The sequence below is a fragment of the Ovis canadensis genome, chromosome 1 (genome assembly GCF_042477335.2).
Source record: "Ovis canadensis isolate MfBH-ARS-UI-01 breed Bighorn chromosome 1, ARS-UI_OviCan_v2, whole genome shotgun sequence".
Lineage (NCBI taxonomy): Eukaryota > Metazoa > Chordata > Mammalia > Artiodactyla > Bovidae > Ovis > Ovis canadensis.
In genome coordinates, this window is record NC_091245.1 from 222479099 (window position 1) to 222505686 (window position 26588).

A 26588-nucleotide genomic window follows, 5' to 3' on the forward strand; every position below is an offset into this window, starting at 1 on the left:
ATGTTGAAGCTGAAACTCCAGTACTTTGGCCACCTGATGTGAAGAACTGACTGATTTGAAAAGACCCTGATGCTGGGAAAGATTGAGGGCAGGAGGAGAAGGGGATGACAGAGGATGAGATGGCTGGGTGGCATCACTGATTCGATTGACATGGGTTTGGGTAGACTCCCGGAGTTGGTGATGGACAGGAGGCCTGGCGTGCTGCAGTTCATGGGGTCGCAAAGAGTCGGACACGACTGAGTGACTGAACTGAACTAAACTGAACTGAATGAGTAATAAGGAATGGTTAGGGGAGATATTTAACAAAATGTTTCCATCGGATTTAGCAGGATAATTAAGAGGATCAAGTGTGGAAGACATAACTGGCATGTCCACATTGTAAAAAAGTAACATTTGGCGGCTGTTAGTCAAAACATATTTTAAAATGACAAGCTCCATATCATTTTGTCCCATTTCAGTAATGCTTTTAAGATGAGTTTGAATTACTCTTGCCCCCAAATGTAAAGAATATATTACTAGAATATTAGAAAAGGCATATTCATAAATTTGAAAAATTATAAAATTTTCATTTATGTAATATCTAAATTAAAGAGTAATTTAAATCAATGGTTTCCACCTCAGTTTATATTGTCAGTTGGTCCACAACCTAAATTTTCTACAGTAGATTCCAAGAGAGGAAAGAACTCGTAAAACAGTATTTATCTCTCTAGCCAGAGACATTCATTGTCACTCAAGTGGCTCTCAGGCTTTGCTGTGGATGAGAATCCCCTTGGAAAGTGTGTAAAACATATAGATCCCTGGATCAGACCTTACTCTTGGAGCTTCTGTTCCTATCTGTGTGGGACCTAGGAATCGGAGTTTTTCCACAAGCTCGCAGCTAATGCTGATGTTTCAGGAATACGCTGTTAGAGAAGTCTGAACCTCTTGAGACTTCTATCCAAAATGATGTATGCCTGGGTGCCTACTTACCGAAGACTTTCTCATCAAAGCGGTCCTTAACCCCCACCATACCACACACACACACACAGAAAATTAAAAATCACTGATTTTTATCTAAACCCTTTCTTTGACAGGTAAGAAATTTGAACTTCAAAGAGGTTACATAAGTTTTCAAACGTCACACAGCTGTTGTTGTTAGAACCATGATTAGACCCTACCCGGGTCTGCTTTTAAAAGCTCTCATAATTAAGTATACCAAGCGTAGTAACTGGGCTTCCCAGGTAGCTCAGTGGTCAAGAATCTGCCCGCTAGTGCAGGAGACTCAAGAGACATGCATTCGGTTCCTGGGTTGAGAAGATCCGTAGAAGGAAATGGCAACCCACTCCAGTATTATTGCCTGGAAAATTCCATGGACAGTGGAGCCTGACAGGCTCCAGTCCATGGGGTCACAAAGAGTAGGACATGACTGAGCATGCACACACATGCGCATTACATTAAAGCATAGTAACTAAATAGTTGATACAGGCAAGTTTTTCTTTTTAGAAATGAGTGAATACAGAAGGAATGATGGAATTAGAAAGTCACCATTTTTGTAACCCCTAATTAAAACAGTTGATTTAGGAGCAGTCATCAATGGATGACATCACCAGATTAATGGAGGTCAGGGGATTTTACCATGGAGGGATCAGGCTATAGCTGTCTGAGCTCACTGACCAACTTTAGCTTCACTAAAAGTAGAGCAGACACTATATGCCTCCTGAGGTGATGGAAATATAAAGTCTACAGCATCATTGCTGTGAAATCTTTACTTTGCAAATTGAATCTGAATTCATTCAAGCCTTTAAGCTACCTTCCTTTTGTAAGAAATGTGGAGGCTAAAGAAATAACTGACACCTCAAAGAAGCAAATAAATCCAGAGTCTGGGTCATTTTACTGGACAATAATATAGCATTAAGGAAAAAAGAAGGAAGTGGAATTGGTGTTGGATATGACTTTTGTTTAGATTAGGACAAACCAGATGTAAATAGACATATTTAAGACAATTGAGAAAATGTAAGTGAGGACTAGACATTAGATGATGCCATGGAATTATTATTAGATATAATAATGGCATTATGGTTATATAAGAAAAGTGCAATGTGTTTAGAGATGGGTAGGGCTGAAATTACATGATATCTAGAATTTTTAAGAATAATTCATCAGAAAATAAAGTGATAGGTGATGCAGGCATGGCAACATTGAGATAACCTTTGAGCCTTGGTGATGGCTATTAGGGAGTTTATTGAATCATTGTCTTTGTGCTTGAAATTTTTCATAGTAAAAACAAATGACCTTATTGTTTATACAGCTTGGAGAGTTGCAGAGCCAAGGATCTAATCTAGCTCTGTCTGACTCCATGGTCTGTGTTAGGGGGTTGGCAGGCTATAGGCCTGGGTCTATTTTATAAGTGAAGCCTTACTGGAACGAAAGCCATGCCTTTTTGTGTACGTGTTGTCTAAGGCCACTGCTGCGCTAGAGATGGGTAATTGCTACAGAGACCTGATGGTCAAGAAAGCCTGGATATTTACTAACTGGCCCTTTATAGCAAACATTTGCTAACCCTGATTTATTCTTTTCACTGTACCACAGTCTCAAGGCAGTTCCCTCCCAACCCCAACTACAGTATTTACTGTTCACTAGTATATTTTCATTATAAAGGCCATAGAAGACATGTCTTCTCACTGGAATCAACCGAGACACTTTAGCAGTTTTCAATTAGTGAGACCTTAGTACAATCCGAAATAAGTGCTTCACTGTTTTCGCTATAATGTCCTGGGGAGTGTTGTTATTCTGTGACTAAGGGCCGAAGAGATGTCATTGGCCACTGCTACAGCCTACGGGTGAGGCAGAAGTGTCTTCTTTATAGCTTGCTCTACCAGGACACGTAAATACAAAATATACTCTATATCTGTCACCACAATGTATTTATTTGGTGCCAGTGTGGTCTAGGAGCTGTGAGTCCAGCCAATAATGGACTGGTTAGACAAGACTCATGAAGGCCAGCATCTTAGGCTGGCATCTTTGAAGGTTCATCTTTGTAGACTCTTAATAGGTCAGGGTCCCTCCAGAGTGGGTCTGGTGGTTGCAGTTCATTCTGCTGAACCTGGGCTATGGACACCTTGACACAGCCCTTAATTTGTTGTTCCTTAATTATAACACCAGTATACTTTCTTTTCCTTGCCCATTTCTGGGATATTTAACACATATACACTGCCCCCTCCCCAAATTGGGTAATTTTGTGTTACTCAAGACTTACTCTTATGCCATTGTCATAGTTAAATTATAAAATATATTGCCCTCTGTTTTCATAGATGTGATCATTAAATAGAAATTTAATGATCAAAAACGTTTGGATTCTTTCTCTGATTTGCATTTTGAGATAATCAGGATCAATGACACATAATAGTAATAGCATACCTGAAAGAGAACTACTTAAAACAGAAATGTGTTAGAATACAAAGAGATGCAGAGATTTGAGGTAGCTTAATAAATATTCTATGAAGAAACTGAAATGATTATGTTCTATGTTCTAGATATTTTAGCCAAAAAAAGTTTATTCTTAATTATAGAAATGTATATATACAGGTTTTTCTCTGTTCTCGATTACACTAAAGTGTAGGTGGTGGTGCCTGATTTCTGTGACTTGTAAATATCTGTGAGAGCAGATATGTTTTGCATTGACTCATTCATTGACTCATTTAAAACAATATTTATTAAGCACTTGCAGCATGCCAAGCATGCATCTAGGTATTGAAGGGCAGTTAGTTGAGTAAGACTGATGGTTCCTGTTCTTCACAAGAACTTACATTCTGTCAGAACTCTCAGACTTTCACAGTTCTCTCTTTTGGAAAAGAGGAGTTTTTTAACTTTTTAACGTGAATTTCTTCAGGTGTCATACTTGGAGTGTTAACCCTTATTCAAACAAATCAGAAACTCCACACACAAAAGTCCTAGATTCTGAATAACACTAATTTTTTTAGTAAGTATGTTACACATTTATTCATGGCCAATAGGCAAGTCAAATCTTTGTCTTTCCAGATTTATTTTTAGCTTAATTTTGTCTTTACTGATTTGAATGAACTTTTTGGAAATCAGAATATGTTGCTTCAAGTGTTGAAATGATACAAGTGTCCACTTGATGTCTCTGGTTTATTTTAGGTTCAGGAAGATTTGACTGAGGAGAAAAAAAGGGAATTGGAGCATAATGCTGAAGAGACCTATGGTGAAAATGATGAAAATGTATGTGAGGATATACATATTTCCATTGCACATGTGTGCCTTTGTGCATATGAGTAGGAGATACCTGTGTATAGTTGGAAAGATCCCAGTGGGTACATCTGAGGTGCCACGGAGTATAACATTGGGAATTAGGAAATTGTGTGACAGTGTGAAGATTAGAAAAGACCGTAGCACTCTTGCCTATTGGAATATTTTCTTCACTTGTTTTCTTTCTGTTTTGTTTTGTGTTTTTTTAAGAGAGAATTATTTATACCACTAACTCAGTGTCCTGTCTCTCAGTTTTCCTTTTTGTCTTTTAACTTTAAGGCCGATGAGAAAAATAATGAAGGAGAAGAGCAAGAAGTTCGAGATGACAACCACCCCAAAGGCCGAGAGGAGCACTATGAGGAGGAGGACGATGAGGAGGAGGATGGGGCTGCTGCCGCTGAGAAGTCACGGCGAAGAGCTGAAATGTAGCCATGCCCAATTTCACAGGCAGAGCTCAGCTGTCGGATGCTTTTCAAGCTGCTCAAAAATAAATCTGCCTACTGAACTCTAGGATATTTAATTACAAAAATTAAAAATTTAGACCTTTTTTAACTTTTGTATTAGAAATGCTCATACATTTATATGAATATATTTTGATAACCTAGGTTAGAGCTTCTTTTTATATTCAAGCAAGACCTGAACGAGAAGAAAAATGATATAGCAGACGTTAGGCTCTGAATCTCATTTTTCACGGATTATGTGATGTTGGAAAAGACCTTGATTTTGTATATGTTTTAACTTGTTCCTTCTCTGTCTTCCAGTTTCCAAATGTTCTGCTGTCTGCCTTTGATGAAATGCAGAATTTCAAGATAGGGAATACTGAAAAATGCTGTACACATTTTAAGGAGAATGGCCAATTTACTAATTGGTGCCTTTCCAAGGTTCTTATGTATAGTTCTGATAGAATTTTCACCTGTCTGTGTATCTCTGGGATAAGATTCATAGTGACATACAGTTAGAAAGACGTTTTTGTTATAAAGACACTGTTTTTCAGGCTTCTCGGATCAGTTAGAGAAATGTTTGATTTTACTTAAAATCACAGGTCTTCCTCTTGAATTAAATTTAAAAGTGAGATAGTACTAAAACTTACGTGGCACTCTTTTGGACTTAGCTATTTCAGGATTCAACCAAGGTATGACACATCACCATATTAACCTTTTGAAAGGACTGACACGTTGTTTAATAACGAATTTGGTGTGCATGGGCGGCATTTTCCACATGAGCACCCCTTCTTTTTTTCGGTAGTCACGCAGTGATAGCCTTACTTTAGTATCTAATTCTTGACAGTAATACATATTTCCCTGTAAACTCTGTGCCTCAACACTTAATCATTGATGACAAGCATGAATATGAAGAAGTACCAAACTGTACAACTGAACAGTATATTGTTCAAAAGCTATATGGTGAAGTACATAAGGTGGTATGATTGACCCTCATGACTTTTCTATTTGCTGGGATTAGGTCTGCATTATATCCATGGATACACGTTTAATGATGATGAATTATGCAAATCCCTTAAAATTAAAAATAAAAAATTTCCCGTGGGATAGAGACATATTTCAGTCTCAAGTATGAAAATTTTTAACTAAATAGAATTAGGTTATATCATTCATATGTGTGTGGTTTTATAATAGTACTTTCAAATTAAAACTGATTTCAATTTGTACTATTATTGTATGAATGTAACTTTATTTTTTAATAACCACACTCATGTATGGTTTTTGATTATCCCATATGAGTCATTAATTATGTATGCATAGGAATGCTTTGTTCAAATGTATTTTGGATTTTCAGTAATCATGAATCAAATCTTACCTTTATGTATAAAAACCCTTTATGTAATGTAAAATGTATGATATTGTACATAATATTCAGAATACAATTATTTTGGTAAATTAGTTTGTATTTTTAATGTCCCAGTTGCAGTATTTAATTATTTGAAACACATTGAAACTTGGTAATAGTCAATAAAATGAAAAGGAGCAAGTGGTAAATCTTCTAAAAGTATGTGATTTTTTTATTAGTTTCCAATCTTACATTTTTCTGTTCTTTTTCATAAAAGGAAAAATTGTAAGAGTTACCAATATATAGTAAAGAATTATAAAGTGCTTTTCCCAATCTATTCCTATTTTGCTATCTCTTTCTCTGCTTGGATTGGCACGTGAGTTCTTCTCCCCCTTTTTCTAATGAAAGAGCTAAAAATATTTATTTGAGCTAGTTCTGGAGGAAGAAAAAAGGAATGTAAGACAGTGACACACAAAATAAAAAACTATTATATCTTCCCTGGAAAAGCAAACAAAGCAATCACAAACCATTTTACTCTGGATAGCACCAAATTATAGAGCTGTTTTAGCCAATGTTTGGAGGAGAACTAATCAGCCAGAGCTGATCTACATTAATGAGATGAGCAGAAATAAAATGTCACTTGTATTTACCTTGCCAATTAATCTGTGACTTGGTACCAGTGACATAATAAGGTGGTGGTGAGGGGGGGAGGCACATTTTTAAAGGACAAGTAGAATGGAGCACCAAAAAAGCTATATTAATACTAGTACAAATGGAATAACTGGATATTTAAGAGTGGTTGAGTTAGATCTAGGAATAATCTAAGCCACATGGAGGTCACAGTGACTCAATGTGGTAAAGGATGACGATGGGCTCACTGTCTTCTTACTGTGAGAAATGGGAGATCAGGGTCTACTTTATCCCCACAGTGCTCTCTAAGGCTCATGGAATTCCCTTACAGCTGAAGGATTTTGGTTGTTTAAACTGCTTTGAATTCTCTATTTTGCTTTTAGTTCTCATTACATCATTTTGGTACATTGTCCTGTGGCAGGTTGCACAGCATTAAAAAAGTCCATTTCTGCTCTTGAATTTTCTTCTGGCTTCCCTTGTACTGTCCACTCCTCGTTTTCTTCTAACCATCCTGACTACTCTTTCCAACCTTTTTTTTCCCTCAGATTTCTCTTCTGTCGGCCCCTAGCATATCAGTGCTCTTCAGCATTTGTCCTGGACTCGACTCTATCCAGTCCACTTCTCTCTCGTGTCTTGGAAGTGTCTCCCAATTTATCTCCTCAGCCTAGCGCTCTGTGACCCATCCTACCTTAAACTTACGATTTTCAAGGCTGAATCGGTCTTGTTGCCTTCCTGAAACCTACTTCTCTTTCTAGGCTCTGCATCTCAGTTCATAAAGTTTCCCAAAACAGAAGCAAAGTTTGTCCTTGATTCTGTCTTCTTTCCCTGTGGATGTTACCAATATATCATTTGCCCATTTCTTTTCATCCCTACTGTCCTGGTTCAGGCCTTTGTTATCTTTTACGTGGACTATTGTAATAGTCCCCTAACTTTTCTCCTTGTTTACCCTCTCCTGTCCCTCAAGTGTGTGTCAGTGTGATCTTTCCAAAGGTAACACACTAACCCATTATAAAATTATTTAATAAATTGCTGTTGCACATAGAAAAAGTTCCAAACTCCTTAACATGACTGACATAGTTCTTCATAACCCATCTTAACGGCTTCAGCCTTGTAATTTATACTCTAATTCTGTATCTAATAAGTATGACTCATCTTTGTCAAGCACTGATGTCTTAGTAACTGACCTTGACTCCTGCCCTTGGGTGGGAAGTTGATTCGACAAGAGCCGATAATACTACCCCACATCTTGGAACAAAGTGCTTGATCCAAAATGGGCACATGATTCATGACACACCAGTTCAATTCCTTCCCTGGGATTTTTTTTGTTGGAGGGCAATTCACGGTATTTCTCTACATCTTGTGAGCTTTTATCCTGACCAATCTTTTCAAGGGTATTTACCTATCAAACAGCCAGCTGCTAGAGACAGTGTCTCCTGCTAGGTCAGAGGGCTTTTTTGTTCCTGGCTGGAATAAAAAAAGATAATGTCTCCCTGCAGGGTGAAATTTGAGCAGATTTACTAGCAGTCCTTTTATAAGATGGAGAATTTCTTAAGATCAGAGATCCTTAGGAGGGATACAAGCACTGTGGGTACATCCTCTGACCTGGGAGGTTCCACATCAACCTCATGACACTAGGGGAGCAAGGAGGAACTGATGTGAACACGAAGCTCACATTGCCTGCTGTGCCATGAGAAATACTTGTTTTTAAGCGAGCAGTCTAGAGTCTTCTACCAGCATCCATGGATCTGTGGCAGGCTAACTTGTTAACTCGTAAGGTGAATCTCAGACTCTGCACAATTACTGACATTTTTGCAGGCTTGAGCAAATGGAAAATAGACTCTCTCTTTCCTTCCAATAGCAAAGCTACCATCTGTAAATTCCCATCAGCTGATGTCTGTTTTCTCACTTGTGTGGAGAAAGTAGTCTACAGAGGTAGAGAACAAACCTAACCTGCAAAGAGAAGCAAAAGGCAGAGGGAGGGAAGAAAAGCGCTGTGACAATTTTTCAGTCCCTTTATCCTGCCATCCCTGATATCGGGCAGGTCCACCCACAGATTGATTAATGAGCCAATAAATTCTACTTTTTCAGTTGGGCCGGTGGGAAATTGATTTCTGTCACTTGCCACCTGAAGATTCCTAATACTTGACTAATGTTCAGTTCCTTTAAATCATTGTGCTCTCTTGTAGCATGATAAATTTGCTCTCCCCCCACCAAGCACTATTCAATCAGTTTGCTTTCCTCTCCTTTACGTAACTGGCTCATTGGTGAAGTCTCACCTTAATACCAATTTTGAGAAGTGTCTACCTCTCATCCCACCCCTGTCTAGGTTGAATATATTTTCCCTGTCCCCCTACAGTACCTGTGGTTCATATCATGGTACCTCCTACATAACATGGAAATAGACTATCAACAAGTCTGTGCATTCCATGACATAAATGTTCTGTGAAGGTGGAGACCTTATTTCGCTTGTTCACTGTTGCAACCCAAGCACTAAGATCTTCAGTATATATTTACTAAATGAAATCTCGAAATCCTTACCTGTAAAATGAGAATATTGATTATTTCAAGATCATACAAGTAAATGGCAGAGCTAGGAAGTCTTTGCAGGTGACTCTGATTCCAATGTTAATTCCACATATAGCCAGGGTTGTATGGATCTTTATCCAGCGTCTCATTCTGAGTTTCATATATTAGGTGTGTTTTAAATTTTGCAAAAATAAATGTAACAGTAGTAAATAGCAAGAAGTCACAGGCATAGGGTCTTGAGGAAGAACCAAAAAACTTCAATTACTTGACTTGAGAAAGATGGTCAAAGGAAGATGTAACACTGTACGTCTGTCTTCTGCTGCTGCTGCTGCTGCTGCTAAGTCACTTCAGTCGTGTCCGACTCTGTGCGACCCCATAGACGGCAGCCCACCAGGCTCCCCCATCCCTGGGATTCTCTAGGCAAGAACACTGGAGTGGGTTGCCATTTCCTTCTCCAGTGCATGAAAGTGAAAAGTGAAAGTGAAGTCGCTCAGTCATGTCTGACTCTCACCAACCTCATGGACTGCAGCCTACCAGGCTCCTCCGTCCATGGGATTTTCCAGGCAATAGTACTGGAGTGGGGTGCCATTGCCTTCTCCACGTCTGTCTTCTATGAAGCATCAATTGTAACATGAAGAATAAAGAATGTCTTGAGAAATGAGTGAATGAAGCTGTGAAACCTAGAGTTGTTTTCAAATCAGAATGTATTAAATAATTTCAGTTTATAACAGCCATGCCTAAGCAAAAAAACAGATGCAATATCCTCTTCGAATTTCCTTGGGTCTTGTCACTAACTATTGTAGGAGGCCCAGCTGGTATGATGGAGTCGGCTGTGTATCCATCCACTGGTTGCCCTTTCGTCTCCACACCATTTCTTTTGTTCTTCATCTGCAGGATGTAACCGCTAGAATAGGCTCCCAACCAATCATTGGACTTCATCTCCTGTCTCTATACTGATTCTCTACTTCTGATTTCTATACTGAGGCTAGATAGGAGAAATGTTCTCTTGGCTGCTCTAGTGATGACAAAATCATCCATGCGGAGCTTCCAGAAGTCACGCTCCTTTATGACATGGAGAAAACTCAGTTGAAGCGGAAGAAATGAAGTCAAAACAGAGAGGGATAGTATTGGGGCAGGAGTGGAGGAGCAGAGGGAAGGTGAAAATGGGGGAGAGACAGAGTCACAAAGAAAGAGAATGGTGCTCAGATTCCCAGGTTCTGACTTTATTTTCCAAGGTTTCTCTCCCTTTTGTCCCATTGAACTAGTTTAAGAGTCTTTTTTAATCAATTATATACTGAAGAATATTGACTGACTTCAGAGAAGGCAATGGCGCCCCACTCCAGTACTCTTGCCTGGAAAATCCCATGGACGGAGGAGCCTGGTGGGCTACAGTCCATGGGGTCGCTAAGAGTCAGACACGACTGAGCGACTTCACTTTCACTTTTCACGTTCATGCATTGAAGAAGGAAAGGGCAACCCACTCCAGTGTTCTTGCCTGGAGAATCCCAGGGACGGGGGAGCCTGGTGGGCTGCTGTCTGTGGGGTCGCACAGAGTCGGACATGACTGAAGTGACTTAGCAGCAGCAGCAGCAACATTGACTGAGTTTCACATTATATTTTAATTTATGTATCGAGAGGAAATACTCTCATTAACTTCTAGTCATATTGCCCTAAATGTAGCAAGTTTTAATAAATAGTGGCCCTGCTTTTTGCCAATCTCTTGATCATCATGTTTTTCTCTTGGATCTGTCGTTAAGCCCAGAGAATTCATCACAAAAGCTTTGGTATTATTGTAATGAAGTTAAGAATACTTATATATTCTCAACTTTAGTCTATATCAAAGACTGGTAAACTTTATCTGTAAAGAACCAAATAGTAAATCTTTTGACCCTGTGGGCCATAGAGCCTCTTTTGAAACTACTTAGCTCTGCCACTGTATTGTGAAAACAGCCAGGGGCAATGTGAAAGGAATGAGCATGGCTGTGTTCCAATAAAACTTTATTTTCATAAACAGACAGCAAGCCAGATTCAGCCCACAGATGATAGCTATCTAGTTTAAATGATCCAAATGTTTGCTGTAAAAATAATTATTTCAACAGAAAATAGAGCATTTTAAGATCTTTAGGTATCAAGGCTTTCCAGTTCTTTCCTACAATCCTTTCTTCTATTTTGAGTTGGCAAGCACCCAACATTATCCTAGCTGCTGCATTTGTACACTGTTTTAAGTAACTGGAAATGAAATACGTTTGTCCTTTACCATCTCAGCTGACCTTGTTCTCACCATTCCCTGTATGTTACTAATGGAGCTTGAAATTAAACGTCGTTTCTGTTTATCTGTTAACACATGCATAGCATTCCCCGTAAAGTACATGTCTTTTAAAGACATTGGAAAACAGGGGTTTGAATATGATAAGATGACTTCCTTGGTCTGGTGTATTCTTTCTCCTTCTAAAGACTGAAGGTAGGGAAACCAGCTTCCATGGCTCCCATTAAAGTATTAAAAATCATGCAATTTGTGATCTCAACTCAGAGTTTTTTGAATGCTGTAGGTGTCTGATTGCTGTTAAGCTGATGAATCCTAATAGAAATAGACATTTTCTTCCATAAAAGTAATGCAAGCACCTTTTATGTTTCCTTAAACCTATACAGTATGTTGAAAAGCAGAGACAACAAAGGTCAGTATAGTCAAGGGTATGGTCTTCCTAGGGGTCATGTATGGGTGTGAGAGCTGGACCATAAAGAATGCAGAACACCAAATAATTGATGCCTTCAAACTGCGGTACTAGAGAAAGCAAGGAGATCACACCATTCAATCTTAAGAGAAATCAACCCTGATACTTGTTGGAACAACTGATGCTGAAGCTGAAGTTCCAGCATTTTGGTCATCCGATGTGAACAGCTGACTGAGTCCCTGATGCTGGGAATGACTGAGGGCACAAGGAGAAGAGGGCATCAGAGGGTGAGATGGCTGGATGGTATCACCAGTGGACATGAACTTGGGCAAACTTCAGGAGATGGTGGGAGGGACAGGGAGGCCTGGCATGCTGCAGTCTATGGGGTTGCAAAGAACAGAACATGACTGGGCAACTGAACAACAACGGCCCTATCCAATTATCTTCTGAGGTGGTTTTAAGACTTGGCCACAAAAGATTATCTTTGATAATCTTCTTTCAAGAGGTGAAGTCTAATTTCCCTTCCTTTGAGTGTGAGCTGGACTTGGTTACTGGCTTCTAACAAAATTAAAAGGGGTGATGGTGTGACTCAGAAATTAGGTCAAAAAGACAATATAGCTTCCTCTTGTGCTGTCTCTTGGAAGCCAGCTACCATGTCATGATGGTATTCAAACAGCCTTATGTTGAGACCTACATCCATGTGGCAAGAAATTGAGGCCTCTGGGCAGCAACCAGTGAGGAACTGAGGCCTCCCACCAACAGACACATGAGTGATTTTAGAGTGGACCATTTGGCCCCATTAAGCCTTCAGACTATAACTTGACTGTAACTTCATTAGAAACCCTGACCCAGAACTGCCTATATAAGTCATTCCTAGATGCCTAGCCCACAGGAACTAAGAGATAATAAATGTTTATTGTTTAGGTTTTAGAGTAACTGGTTGCACAACTGAAGCTAACTAATACATCTTCTAAGAATGCTTATGGCTCTAAGTGGAGAGGCCAGTGGTGATGCATAGCAGCACAGTGTAACTGAGCATCCAGCCAGTTGCCAGGGCCAGATGTGCAGGTGAGGGAAAATGAAGTTCAGCTTAATTAGCTGAAATATTTAAGCCAATTTATTTGTCCAAAATTATTAGATTATTTGTGCCAGATATCAGTAGCCTCTTTACAGTGGTTCTCAGCCTTGGCTACACATCTGAGGAATTTCAAAAGTAGTGATAACCTGGGTCCCACTCCAAAGACTCTGAATTACTTGTACTAGGCTATAGCCTAGGCATCAGGATTTAAAAATTTCCCCAGTTGTTTCTAATATACAGCTAAGACTGAGAACTATCTGCTTTATAAGTTAGAAGCTTGAGAGAGTTATGTTTTTCCCCAATATCGCTCTGTACATGCCTGCTAAGTTGCTTTAGTCATGTCCAACCCTTTGTCTGACACTATGGACTGTAGCTCATTAAGTTCCTCTGTCCATGGAATTCTCCAGACAAGAATACTGAAGTTGCCATTCCCTTCTCCAGGAAACCCTCCTGACCCTGGGATCAAACCCATGTCTCTCATGTCTCCTGCATTGGCAGGCAGCTTCTTTACCACTAGAGCCATCTGGAAAGCCCAGAGTATATTTTCCCAACCCAGGGATGGAACCCAAGTATCCTACATTGCAGGTGGATTCTTTATTGTCTGAGCCACCAGGGAAATGCAAGACTACTGGAGTGGATAGCCATTCCCTTCTCCAGGAAATCTTCCCTATCCAGGGATCGAACTGCAGTTTCCAGCAATATAAATGGATTCTTTACCATCTGAGCTACCCTCTGAGTTAGTGAAGTCGCTCAGTCATGTCCGACTCTTTGCGACCCATGGACTGTAGCGCACAACGCTCCTCTGTCCATGGGATTTTCCAGGCAAGAGTACTGGAGTGGGTTGCCATTTCCTTCTCCAGAGGATCTTTCCAACCCAGGGATCGAACCTGGGTCTCCTGCTCTATTTGATGGTAAATTACCATGAAAACAAGTCTCAGACTAAATTTGCAAAGCAACCATTTACAGGTAAGCAGAAACAGACTACAAACTTTTAGGAAGTCTCGGATATCTATCCTTTTAGGCACTCTAGACAGGCATGAGGCTTAAAGGATTTGCTCATGATCCTGTAATATTCTACAGACAGAATTTGGCTAAATGTCTGATCAGATCCTGCCTGACAATCTTCCCTTATGTAGCCCATAGTCTTCTGCAATAGATGCTGGGCTCCCCCAGTTCCCAGACTATTTCGTTGGCAGGGAAGGTGCCTGTGCAAGACTGCCTCTAGCCCATACTCATGTTCTGAGCAGCATTCATTTCTACAATGAAAAAAAAAAGTCTTTAATATCCATGGTCCTATGTAACTGAATACATTGAGCTGAAGGAAGTGAAGATCTTTTAACAGCAGCCTCTGGACTTGGGCCCAGGTAAGAGCACCAGCTTTTCAGCCGGGAAGCACATTCGAGGCATCAAAGAAACTTAAAAAAATAATTTCCAATACTAACCTGTCTAATTTAATCAGAAACACCGAGGGCAGAGCCTCGGCATTGGTACTTTTAAAAAAACTCTCACCAAATCAAGATTGGCAGGGAGGTGTGACTCATAAAGGGTGTAATACATACAAGGGAGGGTTTTGGATGGTAAAAATCTGTGTTCTGATTGTGAGAGCTTTATATGAATCTGTACATGTATAACACATAAAACTGTACAACAGCAACAAAGGAAAAGGTCAACCTTATTGTATAATTATAAAAACAAAATATTATATCTATTAAATTCTTTATAAAAGTCTCAGAGTCTAACTTATAGGCAGCGTCGGAAGTCACTGATTAGATTCTTTCAAGGGCAGATCTACCATTTCTGAGATGTACATTCATAGTTAGGGTACTGCCAGCACATATCCACATACATAAGCTCACCACATAGTCTATGCAGAAGTATTTTAAAGTGAATTATAAATATTGTAATAGTAAGGCTTAGCTATCTTTTTCAGATTCACACTGAGGAATTTTAGAATATTACAGTGGGGCATTGCACAAGTGAATAGCTCTATTAATCTCTTGCTCGTGGAGAAAAACACTTGCAATGCAATTGCTTTGCCTCAAAACAATGTTTCGCAAACCCATAAAGTGGGATTTTTATAGAATAACAAAAAATCCCAAAAGGAGAGGAGTTTGGCAGTTTAATTAGTTTCATTTCTGAGTAGGATCACAGGAAGAAATGAACACACTTTATATCACAAAACAGTGTGCATGAATATGTGTGTTTATATTAGATAAATGAAACAAAATTTCAAGAAACAGCTCATGTCTCTCCTAATGCTAAGTCGCTGCAGTCGTGTCTGATTCTTTCTGACCCAGTGGACCATAGCCTGCCAGGCTTCTCTGTCCAGGGATTCTCCAGGCAAGAATACTGGAGTGGGTTGCCGTAGCCTCCTCCAGGGGATCTTCCCAACCCAGGGATCAAACCCATGTCTCTGGCATCTCCTGCATTGGTAGGCAGCATCTTTACCACTAGTACCACCTGGGAAGCCGCTGTCTCTTCTACTTCATTTTATCAATATTTCATGACAGTGTTGGTCATGACTCAGTATCTTGATCTAATGGTGAGAGAATCATAGTTAAAACACTTGGGGAGAATATAACCAGATGCTTAATGCTTGTAAATGCCGCGCAGCAAGAAGACAGATGGGAATTTGACCACAGCACGCACCACTCTCAAGCTTTCTGGAGCTGGACAAGTTTCTTGATCTCTGTATTTCCACTTCCCACTCATAAAATGGGAATGATCACAGAAAATTTCATGCTGTGGTTGGGATCACTGAGTCCTCATCTGAGGAACCCAATGCCTAAGTTTCTCTCCCTCTACCTGTAAGACTCATTAAGACAAGACAGGACATGGAAGCCCTAAACTATTTCGGAGTTTAGAGGCCAGAAGACTATACCTGAATTTATGATCTTTTTCCTTGAATGATGTAATGTGGTAGCTAAGTCTTAGCAGAGCTTTCAATACATGAACCATCCAAGGATCTAAAAAACAGTATGAATCCTTTAATCCTCAGTAATTTGAGATACTCTGTCCGGAGGAAGAAGAATAAATTAAGCAATTGTTCTGGCCAAAGACAATTGAGTGGTGATCCAGGTTGATCTATCCCATCCACATCCTTACTTTAAAATAACCAGTAAACCACTTTTATGAATTTGCCTTATGGAAAACTGACAGTATATGAGGAAAAATGAGACGATTATTCTAGGGAAAAGAAAAGGTGTACAAGCAGTCTCAATGGAAGGGCATGGCCACACAAACAGTTTGAGTTGAATTCCTCAACATTCAGTCACTTCCAAGGGGTCCCAGAGCATCTGGGGACACGGCTGACTAAAGCAGAGTTTATTCACATGCTCACTAGGGCACTTCCTAAAGCTTCAGAGACATGGAAAAATATGCTATATATATATATATATAGAAATATAAAACACACAAAATGTAAGTGAATACTAAGAAACAAATCACAAGGCAATACATCTACTTGTTCAGCTTCTCACTTCTGTTATTTTGGGCACAAGCTGCCAGAGTGGAGGGAGTAGACCGTGGTTGTCTCAGCCAATCAGTCCTGCTTTTAATCCACACCTTGGGCAACGGAACCTAATGCACTAACTAACATGTGCTGTTCAACCTAATGTGTGTTCAAGTCAAGACCAGAAATTTCTCCAAGACAAGGAGGAAAACATCGCCACTCTGATAAAACTTTCACAGCTAAATTAGAGTATGGGTTCTTTACACACAATACATTGAAATCTCCAGGTCAGTGTTTAGATTGTGAAACATATTGCTTAGTGTTTAGATTATCAAACATATTGCTAATCTTGAGAGAAATGCAGGTGTTGGTTCACAATTCTGGGACTCCCCCTCCAACCCACAAGGTAAAATCTGAATCTAGCCCCTGTACACAGGTTAGGGAGCGATGGAAGAAAGATGCCAACCACTCCAGATTGACAGGTGGCAGCTTTGATGAGCAAGGAAACACACAGGAGGCTTGTCTTCCATGTCTGCACGGCAAGTAGATCTCCACACCCACCCGTCTGCCAGAAACTTAACGGTTTATACAGAGGCCTTAACTGGATCCAATCACGTTTTCAGTCCACATGGTCTCAACACCACATTGCTTTCTCAAAGCCGCCTCCTGGAAACCATCTTCTCCTGTGGGAACGATGTGTAGACAGTACACTCCGAGGACCCTGAGAGGGTGAGGAGCCGCCCATTTCTGGTCCAGCTTCTGGGTCAAACATGACCACATCCTCCCCATGACTTCTTCCAGCAGATGGAGCAATAGGTTATTTAAAGCGCCACAAAATTACCAGGGTGGCTAAAGAGCACAGTTCATTTCAGTCACTCAGTCATGTCTGAACTGCAGCATGCCAGGCCTCCCTGTCCATCACCAGCTCCTGGAGTTTACCCAAACTTGTGTCCATTGAGTCGGTGATGCTATCTAACCATCTCATCCTCTGTCATCCCCTTCTCCTATTGCCTTCAATCTTTCCCAACATCAGGGTCTTTTCAAATGAGTCAGCTCTTCACATCAGGTGGCCAAAATATTGGAGTTTCAGCTTCAACATCAGTCCTTCCAATGAACACCCAGGACTGATCTCCTTCAGGATGGACTGGTTGGACCTCCTTGCAGTCCAAGGGACTCTCAAGAGTCTTCTCCAACACCATAGTTCAAAAGCATTAGTTCTTCAGCTCTCAGCTTTCTTTATAGTCCAACTCTCACATCCATACATGACTACTGGAAAAACCACAAACCATGCTTAATAAGAATGAAACTGAATTGGGAGGAAAATTAGCATTTTATAGCCTACATTTTAGAAAGGGAAGAAACTTCAGTGTTGACCCTGAAGGTGATAAATTGTATCTGCCAGGGAACAGGCAGGAAAGGACTGCAAAATGATATCTTGGCTTCTTATCTTGAAAAGGCACTTGAGGGGCTTCCCTGGCAGCCCAGTGGTTGGGGGCGGTCTGCCTGCCAGTGCAGGAGACACCTGTTCGATCCCTGTTCAGGGAGGATCATAGATGCCTCCAGGTAACTAGGCTCTTGTGCCACAGCTACTGAGCCCACATACTGAAACTACTGAAGCCTTTGTGCCTAAAACTGGTGCTTTGCAACAAGAGAAGCCACTTTAATGAGAAGCCCATGCACCAGAAGAAAGAGTAATCCCTGATCTCCGTAACTAATGAAAAGCCTGTGGGTAGCAGCAAAGACCCAGCACAGCCAAAAATAAATAGAAAGAAAATGCACTTGAATTTAACATGAATGTATACGCCTGACTTTTGTATTCTGTCAGTTGGTTACACCACAGGACAGCCCATTACAGAGGCATCTGTGTCCTAAAGCTCACAGGCTTTCTGTAACTTGAATGAACTATACCAGGTACTGTTCATTTGTTCTTTTTCCTTCTTATTTTCTTCTTCTTCTTTTTTTTGCTAATTGAATTACTAATATTTGAAATGTCCTTAACTGAAGGAGGACTTGAAGGCTTCATGTCCTCAATGAGACATGAGTGGTTTAGTACAGGGTTCTGTCTGGATGAAGTAGACTATCCACCTCTTAAATTTCAGGTAACCATATGTGTGTCACTGAATATTGGTGATCTGGAGTTGAGATGCTGCTGGGTAAAGAGCCAGAGAATGCTGGTGCCTCAAGGCTAGAGAAGGAGAAAGAGAGGGCTGACCAATTTGCCTAAAGTCTACTCTCCTTGTTTGCCTTTAGCTGTGAGTTGAATTTAAGGAAAAACAACCAAAAAACTGACATTAAAGTTCAAAGATTCTGACTCTTTGCAAAGTCTAGGAGTAGTACTTTCATCCCAATAGATTGCTAAACCTGATTTCTTCAATGGGTTAATAATTTTGTCTGGCACCCCTGCTTTGGAGTGGGTTTTAACAACCCTTGGGAGCCTCTTCTATTCTGCTTCATCATAGTGTCTTGGCTGCAATGTCAAAGCTAGTGGAACGGAGACCATGATTCCAATTCCTTTCTTCTGCTTTTCACTCCTGCTCCACATCTTTAAATATTCTTGGTTTTGAGGACAGACATCTGAACTAATAAATACCTGTGCATACGCACATACCACAGTGGGGACATATATGGGTTTTAATCCTTTTGACATTTTCCCATTCTCGGCTCTTGAATTGTTCTCGGCTCCTGAATTAACTCATGCTTCCTCTTCATAGGCAAGCTTGGCTGTGGGCTCCTTCCTCTCCACCCTACCACCTATTCTCCTTACCTGGTAGCCTGGTAGAGCCAAGATTCTGTGAGCCAGCTTTCAGTGTGAAGGATCACCTGGCCACTGACTACTGGTCTGCTCTCTTGACCTTTTATTATTTTTTAAAATGTGATATCATTAGAGTAACAAATAAGACAAAATTTAAATTTATCCAAGAACTGACTTCTGAAAGGATTGTTAATGTCATACTTTCTTGCTTTTACATAGGAAAACAACCTATGGTCAGAGATCAGTCCTAATTTTTCTACACATTTTTATATAATGTCTATGTTCTAGAGAGTTTCCTTATTTAATATAGAATTCTCAATGGCCATTTAAGATGGCCATAGACATTAGTAAATATATACAATAAAACTTCACAGTGTAGCATTAATTTTGTGTATATCCAAGAGTCTATTTTGATCATACAGTCTTTTTTGCATGTGTGTTAAGTTGCTTCAGTCATGTCCAATTCTTTGCAACCGTATGGACTGTAAACTGCCAGGCTCTTCTGGTTATGGAATTCTTCGGAAGAGGTTTTTTTAGCAGTCCCATTCATATATAGAATTGATGAATTAAGAGGAACTGCATTTACTTTTGTATATTCCCCAGTTCACAGTTTTTTTTGAACATGTATCACTATTTTGCCTTTTAAAAAATCTTATTGCTGTGAATTACAAATATGTAAATGTTGATTGTTTGGTTCTACTTATTTTGAGGTTTATTAACATGGTTGCACATCCTAGTTTTTTGAGATGCTTTTCAGTTGAATGTTATACACCTAACATTCATCCATGTTGATTTAGATAATTGTTCACTTAGTTTTGCTGTTGTATTGCCTGCTTTTAAAATTTATTCATTCATGCCTTTGTCCAGATATTTGGAAATAAAGGTGTGGAGAGGGAAGAAATTAAGATTTTGAGACAAAATTGTTAGAAAGCAAGACTTTTGCACATAGGGAAGTCAGTTTAGTTCAGTCTCTCAGTCGTGTCCAACTCTCTGCCACCTCTTGGACTGCAGCACACCAGTCTTTCCTGTCCTTCACCAACTCCCAGAGCTTGCTCAAACTAATGTCCACTGAGTCAGTGATGCCATCCAACCATCTCATCCTCTGTCATCCGCTTCTCCTCCTGCCTTCAATCTTTCCCAGTATAAGGGTCTTTTCCAATGAGTCAGTTCTTTGCATCAGGTGGCCAAAGTATTGGAGTTTCAGCTTCAGCATCAGTCCTTCCAATGAATATTCAGGACTGATTTCCTTTAGGATTGTCACCAGCTCACAATTTGAGGGCAAATCATTCAGTTACTATACTACCACTTTAATACTTCCTTTATATGCTTCTCTGACAGCTCAGTTGCTAAGGAATCCACCTGCAATGCAGGAAACCTGGGTTCGATCCCTGTGTTGGGAAGATTCCCTGGAGAAGGGAAAGGCTACCCACTCCAGTATTCTGGCCTGGAGAATTCCATGAACAGTCCATGGGGTTGCAAAGAGTCGGACATGACTGAGAGCCTTTCACTTTCACTTGATATATAAAAAGTTAATGAACAGCCGGAGAAGGCAATGGCAACCCACTCCAGTACTCTTGCCTGGAAAATCCCATGGACGGAGGAGCCTGGTAGGCTGCAGTTCATGGGGTCGCTAGGAGTTGGACACGACTGAGCGACTTCACTTTCACTTTTCACTTTCATACATTGGAGAAGGCAATGGCAACCCACTCCAGTGTTCTTGCCTAGAGAATCCCAGGGACGGGGGAGCCTGGTGGGCCGCTGTCTCTGGGGTCGCACAGAGTTGGACATGACTGAAGTGACTTAGCAGCAGCAGCAGCAGTTTATATTTAGAATAAAGAACTAGTCATACTTTCATCTCAGACTCTTCTCCCATGAGTTTCTCTGTGTTATTTCTCCAGGAATACAGTACCTGTATGTCTTTAAATCTATAGGTGATACCAGCAAGTAAGTTTTCTAGTGATCCGAGCACACAAAACCCAAATGAAAACTTTGAAAAAAATTCCAACTGTAAATATTACTTTCCTACCAGTTGAAAAAGCATGTATTTCTCCCTGTTGCTTGGAAATGCAGTTAGTCTCTTAAGAGGTATTTCTTAGAAAGTCAAGAAATTGCTAAAATAAGAAAAAAGTCAGTAGTTCTAGGTTACAATTATCATTGTTATTATTTTTAGGAATATTTAACTTATATTTTCAGAATTTAATGCAGTTGCTAAGTGGTATCAGAAGCAAAACCTAAATATCAATACTTTTTCTTTTCATTATCTCAAGCTGAAAATATTTATGAGACATATGTGAGTAAATAAAACAGTTTTGTGTAATTACCAAAGGCTTCATATAGTTAGAACTGACTTGAGCAATTTTTTTTGTCAATTCAGTAAAATAATCAGCAAATTTATTATTTAATACTTTAACATTCAATGAATAAATGGGTTAAATGTAGCTTTTGAAATTATTTCAAAAGCTCTTGTATTACCTTTATAAAAAATCAGGAAGGAAAGGTCATCATTTTGAAAACTCGGGTAGGTCTGACTGGCTTTTGACTATAAGTTCTATTGAATGAATTGAACGGTATGAGAAGCCCAAAACTTTTTCTGTTAGGCAGGAATGAAACAATCTATTGTTAGTATTAATAGTGAAAATATAGTACTCAAATCACTGCATAGCAACAAATAATTAACTGGCAGAAATTAAGCTTATTCAAAAACTTAAATACGATATTTAAATACTGCTTAAAAAAGCGATCATTTTAGATAAATAAAGACCATGTATGTTTACAACAGAAATAAAAACAGTGACATTTATGAAATGGTTTTTCTTGCTCATGTCTCAACAATTGAGAAAACAGCAAATTTCTGTCTAAGCATGAGCAAATACTAAAATGTAATGTAGTGTCTATATTATTTATTTTGGGCTGTCGTAACCAATTACCACAAACTGAGTGGCTTAAAACAACAGAAATTTATTCTCTCACAATTTTGGAGGCTAAAAGTTGGAAATCAAGGTGTCTGCAAGGTTGGTTCTTTTTTTAGGGTCTAAGGGAGAATCTGTTCTGTTCTTCCCTCCTGGCTTCTCCCTCTGGCAGTCCTTGTCCTTCCTTAGCTTATAGACGCATCAGTACACCATCTGCCTCTGTCATTACATGGCGTTTCCCCTGTGTTGTCTCTGCCTCCTTCTTATAAGGATAAATCTAATCTATTAATATAGTATGACTTCATCTTATTTATTTATATCTGCAAAGACTATTTGCAAATGACCAAGTAAGACCATATTCTGAGAGTCTAGGTAAATATGAATTTGGTGGGGAGGAGGGGGGACATGATTCAATTATTCAGCCCGGTACAGTGTTTTAGCTACTGTAAAGGAAAAATCGGAAGCTTTAAAAAAGTGATTCAGAATATATATTTAGTATTCATGTATTAAATACTTGAAGTGACAGTTAAATAATTTTACTTGGGAAAGATGTTGTTTAGTTTTTATTGAATTTTATCAAACTAAAGAATTAGGAAGTAACTTAATAATATTTACTATTTTTAGGAAATATTGGCATAGTCTTTATTAGAAAGAGTCAACAAATATTTACCTTGCTCAAAGCACGTCTTTGTGGAATATCGGTTTTTTCATTTATCTGAAACATGATTACTATTGATTAACATATTTATTGTATTGCTTCTTGATTGCTTGCAGTATATAAAGAAGGACATGCTGCTGCCAAGTCACTTCAATCATGTCTGATTCTGTGCGACCCCATAGACGGCAGTCTACCAGGCTCCTCTGTCCCTGGGATTCTCCAGGCAAGAATAGTGGAGGGGGTTGCCATTTCCTTCTCCAATGCATGCATGTTGGCTAGGTCGCTACAGCTGTAACCAACTGTTCAACCTCATGGACAGCAGCCCACCAGATTCCTCTGTCCAAGAGATTCTCCAGGCAAGAATAATGGAGTGGGTCACCATGTCCTTCTCGAAAAGAAAGACATGAGATATTGGCAAAAAGAAAGAAAAACAGATATCTTACTTTTCTTCAAAAGCTTTTAAATAAAGATATGCTATACTATTGGGAAAAGAAATGGCAACCCACTCTAGTATTCTTGCCTGGGAAATCCCATGGACAAAGGAGCCTGGCGGGCTACAGTCCATTGGGTCACCAAAGAGTCAGACACAATTGAGCAACTAATCATATACTGTATTATAAAGAGAGCAGAGCAGTGTGGTGAGGACATCACAGGCTGCTACTGACTAGCCATGTGAGTAAATTTCTCCACATCTCAGTTTCCTCATTTGTAAAGGCAGTAATATGTGTTATATGCCACCCAAGATTATTAGGACGATTAAATGAGTAGATGCATGAAGAGGGTTTAGAACCATGAATGGACCCAGGAGGTCTTATATGAATTAGCTATTGTTACCAGAAAAGCTAGTATGTATAAATATATTTTTTTAATTGTTACTTATTATTTCATATTTGTGCTGGGTCTTCAGTGCTGCACAAGGGCTTTCTCTAGCTGTGGTGAACAGGCTTCTCATTGCAGTGGCTTCTCTTGTTGCAGAGCATGAGCTCTAGGGCATGGGGGCGTCAGTATTTTCAGCACACAGGCTCAGTAGTTGTAGCTCACAGGCTCTGAAGAGAAGGCTAAGTTGTTGTGGCACAAGGCCTTAGTTGCCCTGCAACATGTGGAATCTTCCCAGACTAAGGATTGAACTTGTGTCCCCTCCATTGGCAGGCAGACTCTTTATCACTTAGCCAGCAGGGAAATCCTAGTATATATAAATATTTAAGGATAATATGGGGCCTTTTTTGGTCTTTTGGGGCCCAGATGGTCTCCAAAAAATGATTTCCAGAGAGCCCTGAATAATTTGGTAGTAATAAACAAATTACTTGTGACAGTAGTTTATTTTCTTATTAGTAATAATTGTTTGTCTATTTCAATGTAATGTGTGTTTTTTGCTTGAATAGTATAATAATTCATTCTGGATTTGAGTTTGCTGTTAAAAGTAAATCAGAAAAGTCAGTAAATGAAAAATCTTAAAATATTTGATGATTTTTTTTTTTTAGAGTCATGTGAATTTATTGCACTCTGTGAGGTCTTCTGACGATGGCCATGATAAAAGTCTAGACTTTCTTTTTTTCACCCCATTAAAAAAAAACAAACACTGGTTCAAGTGAAATAGGCAGGTTACTTTGAGCATACTCTGGTCGTGTGTTCTTGTCTCTAGAGTGGAATCTTTTGCTGCTGTCGATTTCTCAGACCAGCTATACATTCTGGGACATCTACTGAAACAGACAAAAATGTACTAGACTAGAGAAGCTGAATTATCCTGATTTAATGTTTTCTTCCCCCAACTTGGCCAAGGCTTAGTAGGTGACTTGAAATGAAATCTGAGTGACCACAAATCTTCTACGAGTGAAACTCCACCACTGGCTATTGAGCAGTGCATATTTTGTTGGTGGTGCCTTGACCAGCAATATTTAAGGGGAGAATAAGTTGTAAGCAGTGGGAGGAAGTGAGCGGAGATGGTTAAGGCAAAACCTGATGCTATAGCTGTCATCCACTCTGTGTTTATTAAGGTTTAGGGAAACCTGTGATAAGCCTGGTTCCGCCACTCACTGGATCATGAAGGACCAGATATTCCGTAGTTACAATTTAACAATGTCTTCAAACTGAAAAAGATAGGGTGCATCTGCATCCTGCTTAAATGTGTCATTTCTTGCTATTACACCTACCTCCTGCAAGTGCTTTTTACAGTTGCTATGAAGAAAAAGACAGGACTAAATTGTCCAATATTGTCCCAGGCAAACATGGATGTATGGTCACCCAACTATGTCATCTTGGATCCTATTTAGGGTAATAAGAAATACTTGTTTAGGAAGGAGATAATATATAGCATTTCCAAAAATTATGTTGGAACACATTAAGGGTCTAAGTGAACCACTGTCTGAAATGTTATATGAAACAAAACATGTTTATGAATGGTTTCAAATGTGTGCTTAGAAATAATGAATTTTCCATTCCCATCCTCATTCAGATTTTAAAAGAAACTACATGAAAGCCGAAGGAGGAAAGTATAACTTCGATATCAATTTAAATGCCTATGGATAATGTTAAATTCTTTAATGAGGACATTAACTGGGTAATACAAATCTTTGGGATTAAAGGTTTCTAAGGATGGCTGATAACCCATTAACTTTTTAATAATGTTATAATACCTCAGGAGGAAATTAAGTCTGTCCCTAAAGATCATTAAAACAGTCTGCCTATTTTGTCTACGTTTTCTTCATGGTGACTTTTGATTCTAAGAGTCTTTTACGGTTGTTTCAGAAAAATGGTTTATTGTTAAGTCCCATTCACTTATGGGTATGAGATCATTTAGGTGCAGATTTCCCAGTTGCTGGAAGTATCCCTCTTATAATTCTAGCAAATGTTCCCAATTTTATAAAATGATAATGAGAGTTTAATGACTCTCTTCCCCTTAGAGGAAAAATGGTTTCAAACACATTACAGATACAAGGACTTTGCTTTCTCTGGAAAGACAAAACCCAAAATTGACCCCATTCTCAAACTTTAATTCTCCAGCGGTTAGTTGGATATTATTCTTTGCATGTTTCAGTCTGTCCCAAGCTCACTGAATAAAAACTAATAGGAGGAAAGAAAGAGAAGAGAATCATGATTTAAAGCATGAAGAAGTAGGACACAGCAGTTCAAAAGAAAATTACTGTCTTTCAAACAGTAGAATCATATGACTATACATACTTGCGCTGTTTGCCATACATAGAGTATGGGTTTGAAACAGGGTAGACAAGGGAAGGTCTTGAGGTGGTAAGAGGCGGAGCTTGGGGAAAGGTACAGATTGCTTGAGCCGAGTAAAAGTTCCAGGAGAAGCTCAGCTGCCTTAGAATAACAGCTGGAATGCAATAGACACCCAACAAATAGGTCAATATTCAGTGAGTATTTGTTGAATGAATTGATGACTCACAGTAGTAATCAGATCTTCTCTTAGCATTTTGCAAGTGCTAACACAGATTAAGAAATGCTGTTTTTAGACATTAAAATGATCACTTAGAACAATTTTTCTTTTTTTTTAATCATAAAACAGAAAAGAAGAAAAAATGTGCACATTCTTCCTTTTCTTTTGAGTAAATCATCGAGATTCAGATTCTAATATTAGAAATGATAATATTTGCTCTTCCTTCCTCACCTGTTTGAGGATCAAATGAAAGAGGTGATAAGGATATATTATACAAACATATTGGATTATTATTCTGAGAGAATATCAGTGATTTCCTTTAGAAGATTTTCTCTCATTCCCAAGTGATCAGAGTTCTGCATATGGAGAAGCAGGTGCAATGCAGAGATGCGTGGGAGCCATGTGTGTGTGTGTTGTTAGTAGAGTGGCACGGGTCAGTGGGCCTGAACTTCTCAGTGTGCATTAGATTCACCTGGACAACTTTTGGGCTT

The 26588-nt window shown here is 39.3% G+C and overlaps 1 protein-coding gene across 4 annotated transcripts in view; it reads left to right on the forward strand.

Moving 5' to 3' along the window:
* Window positions 1-6239, forward strand: part of GOLIM4 (golgi integral membrane protein 4) — an 86033-nt gene extending 79794 nt beyond the window's left edge. For all 4 annotated transcript variants that reach the window (XM_069560879.1, XM_069560884.1, XM_069560890.1 and 1 more), the window contains 2 exons: window positions 4138-4218; window positions 4525-6239. In XM_069560879.1, coding sequence (XP_069416980.1) covers window positions 4138-4218; window positions 4525-4674 — 231 coding nt within the window. In that variant the 3' untranslated portion in view covers window positions 4675-6239. The remainder of the gene's footprint in view (window positions 1-4137; window positions 4219-4524) is intronic.
* Window positions 6240-26588: the final 20349 nt, after the last annotated feature.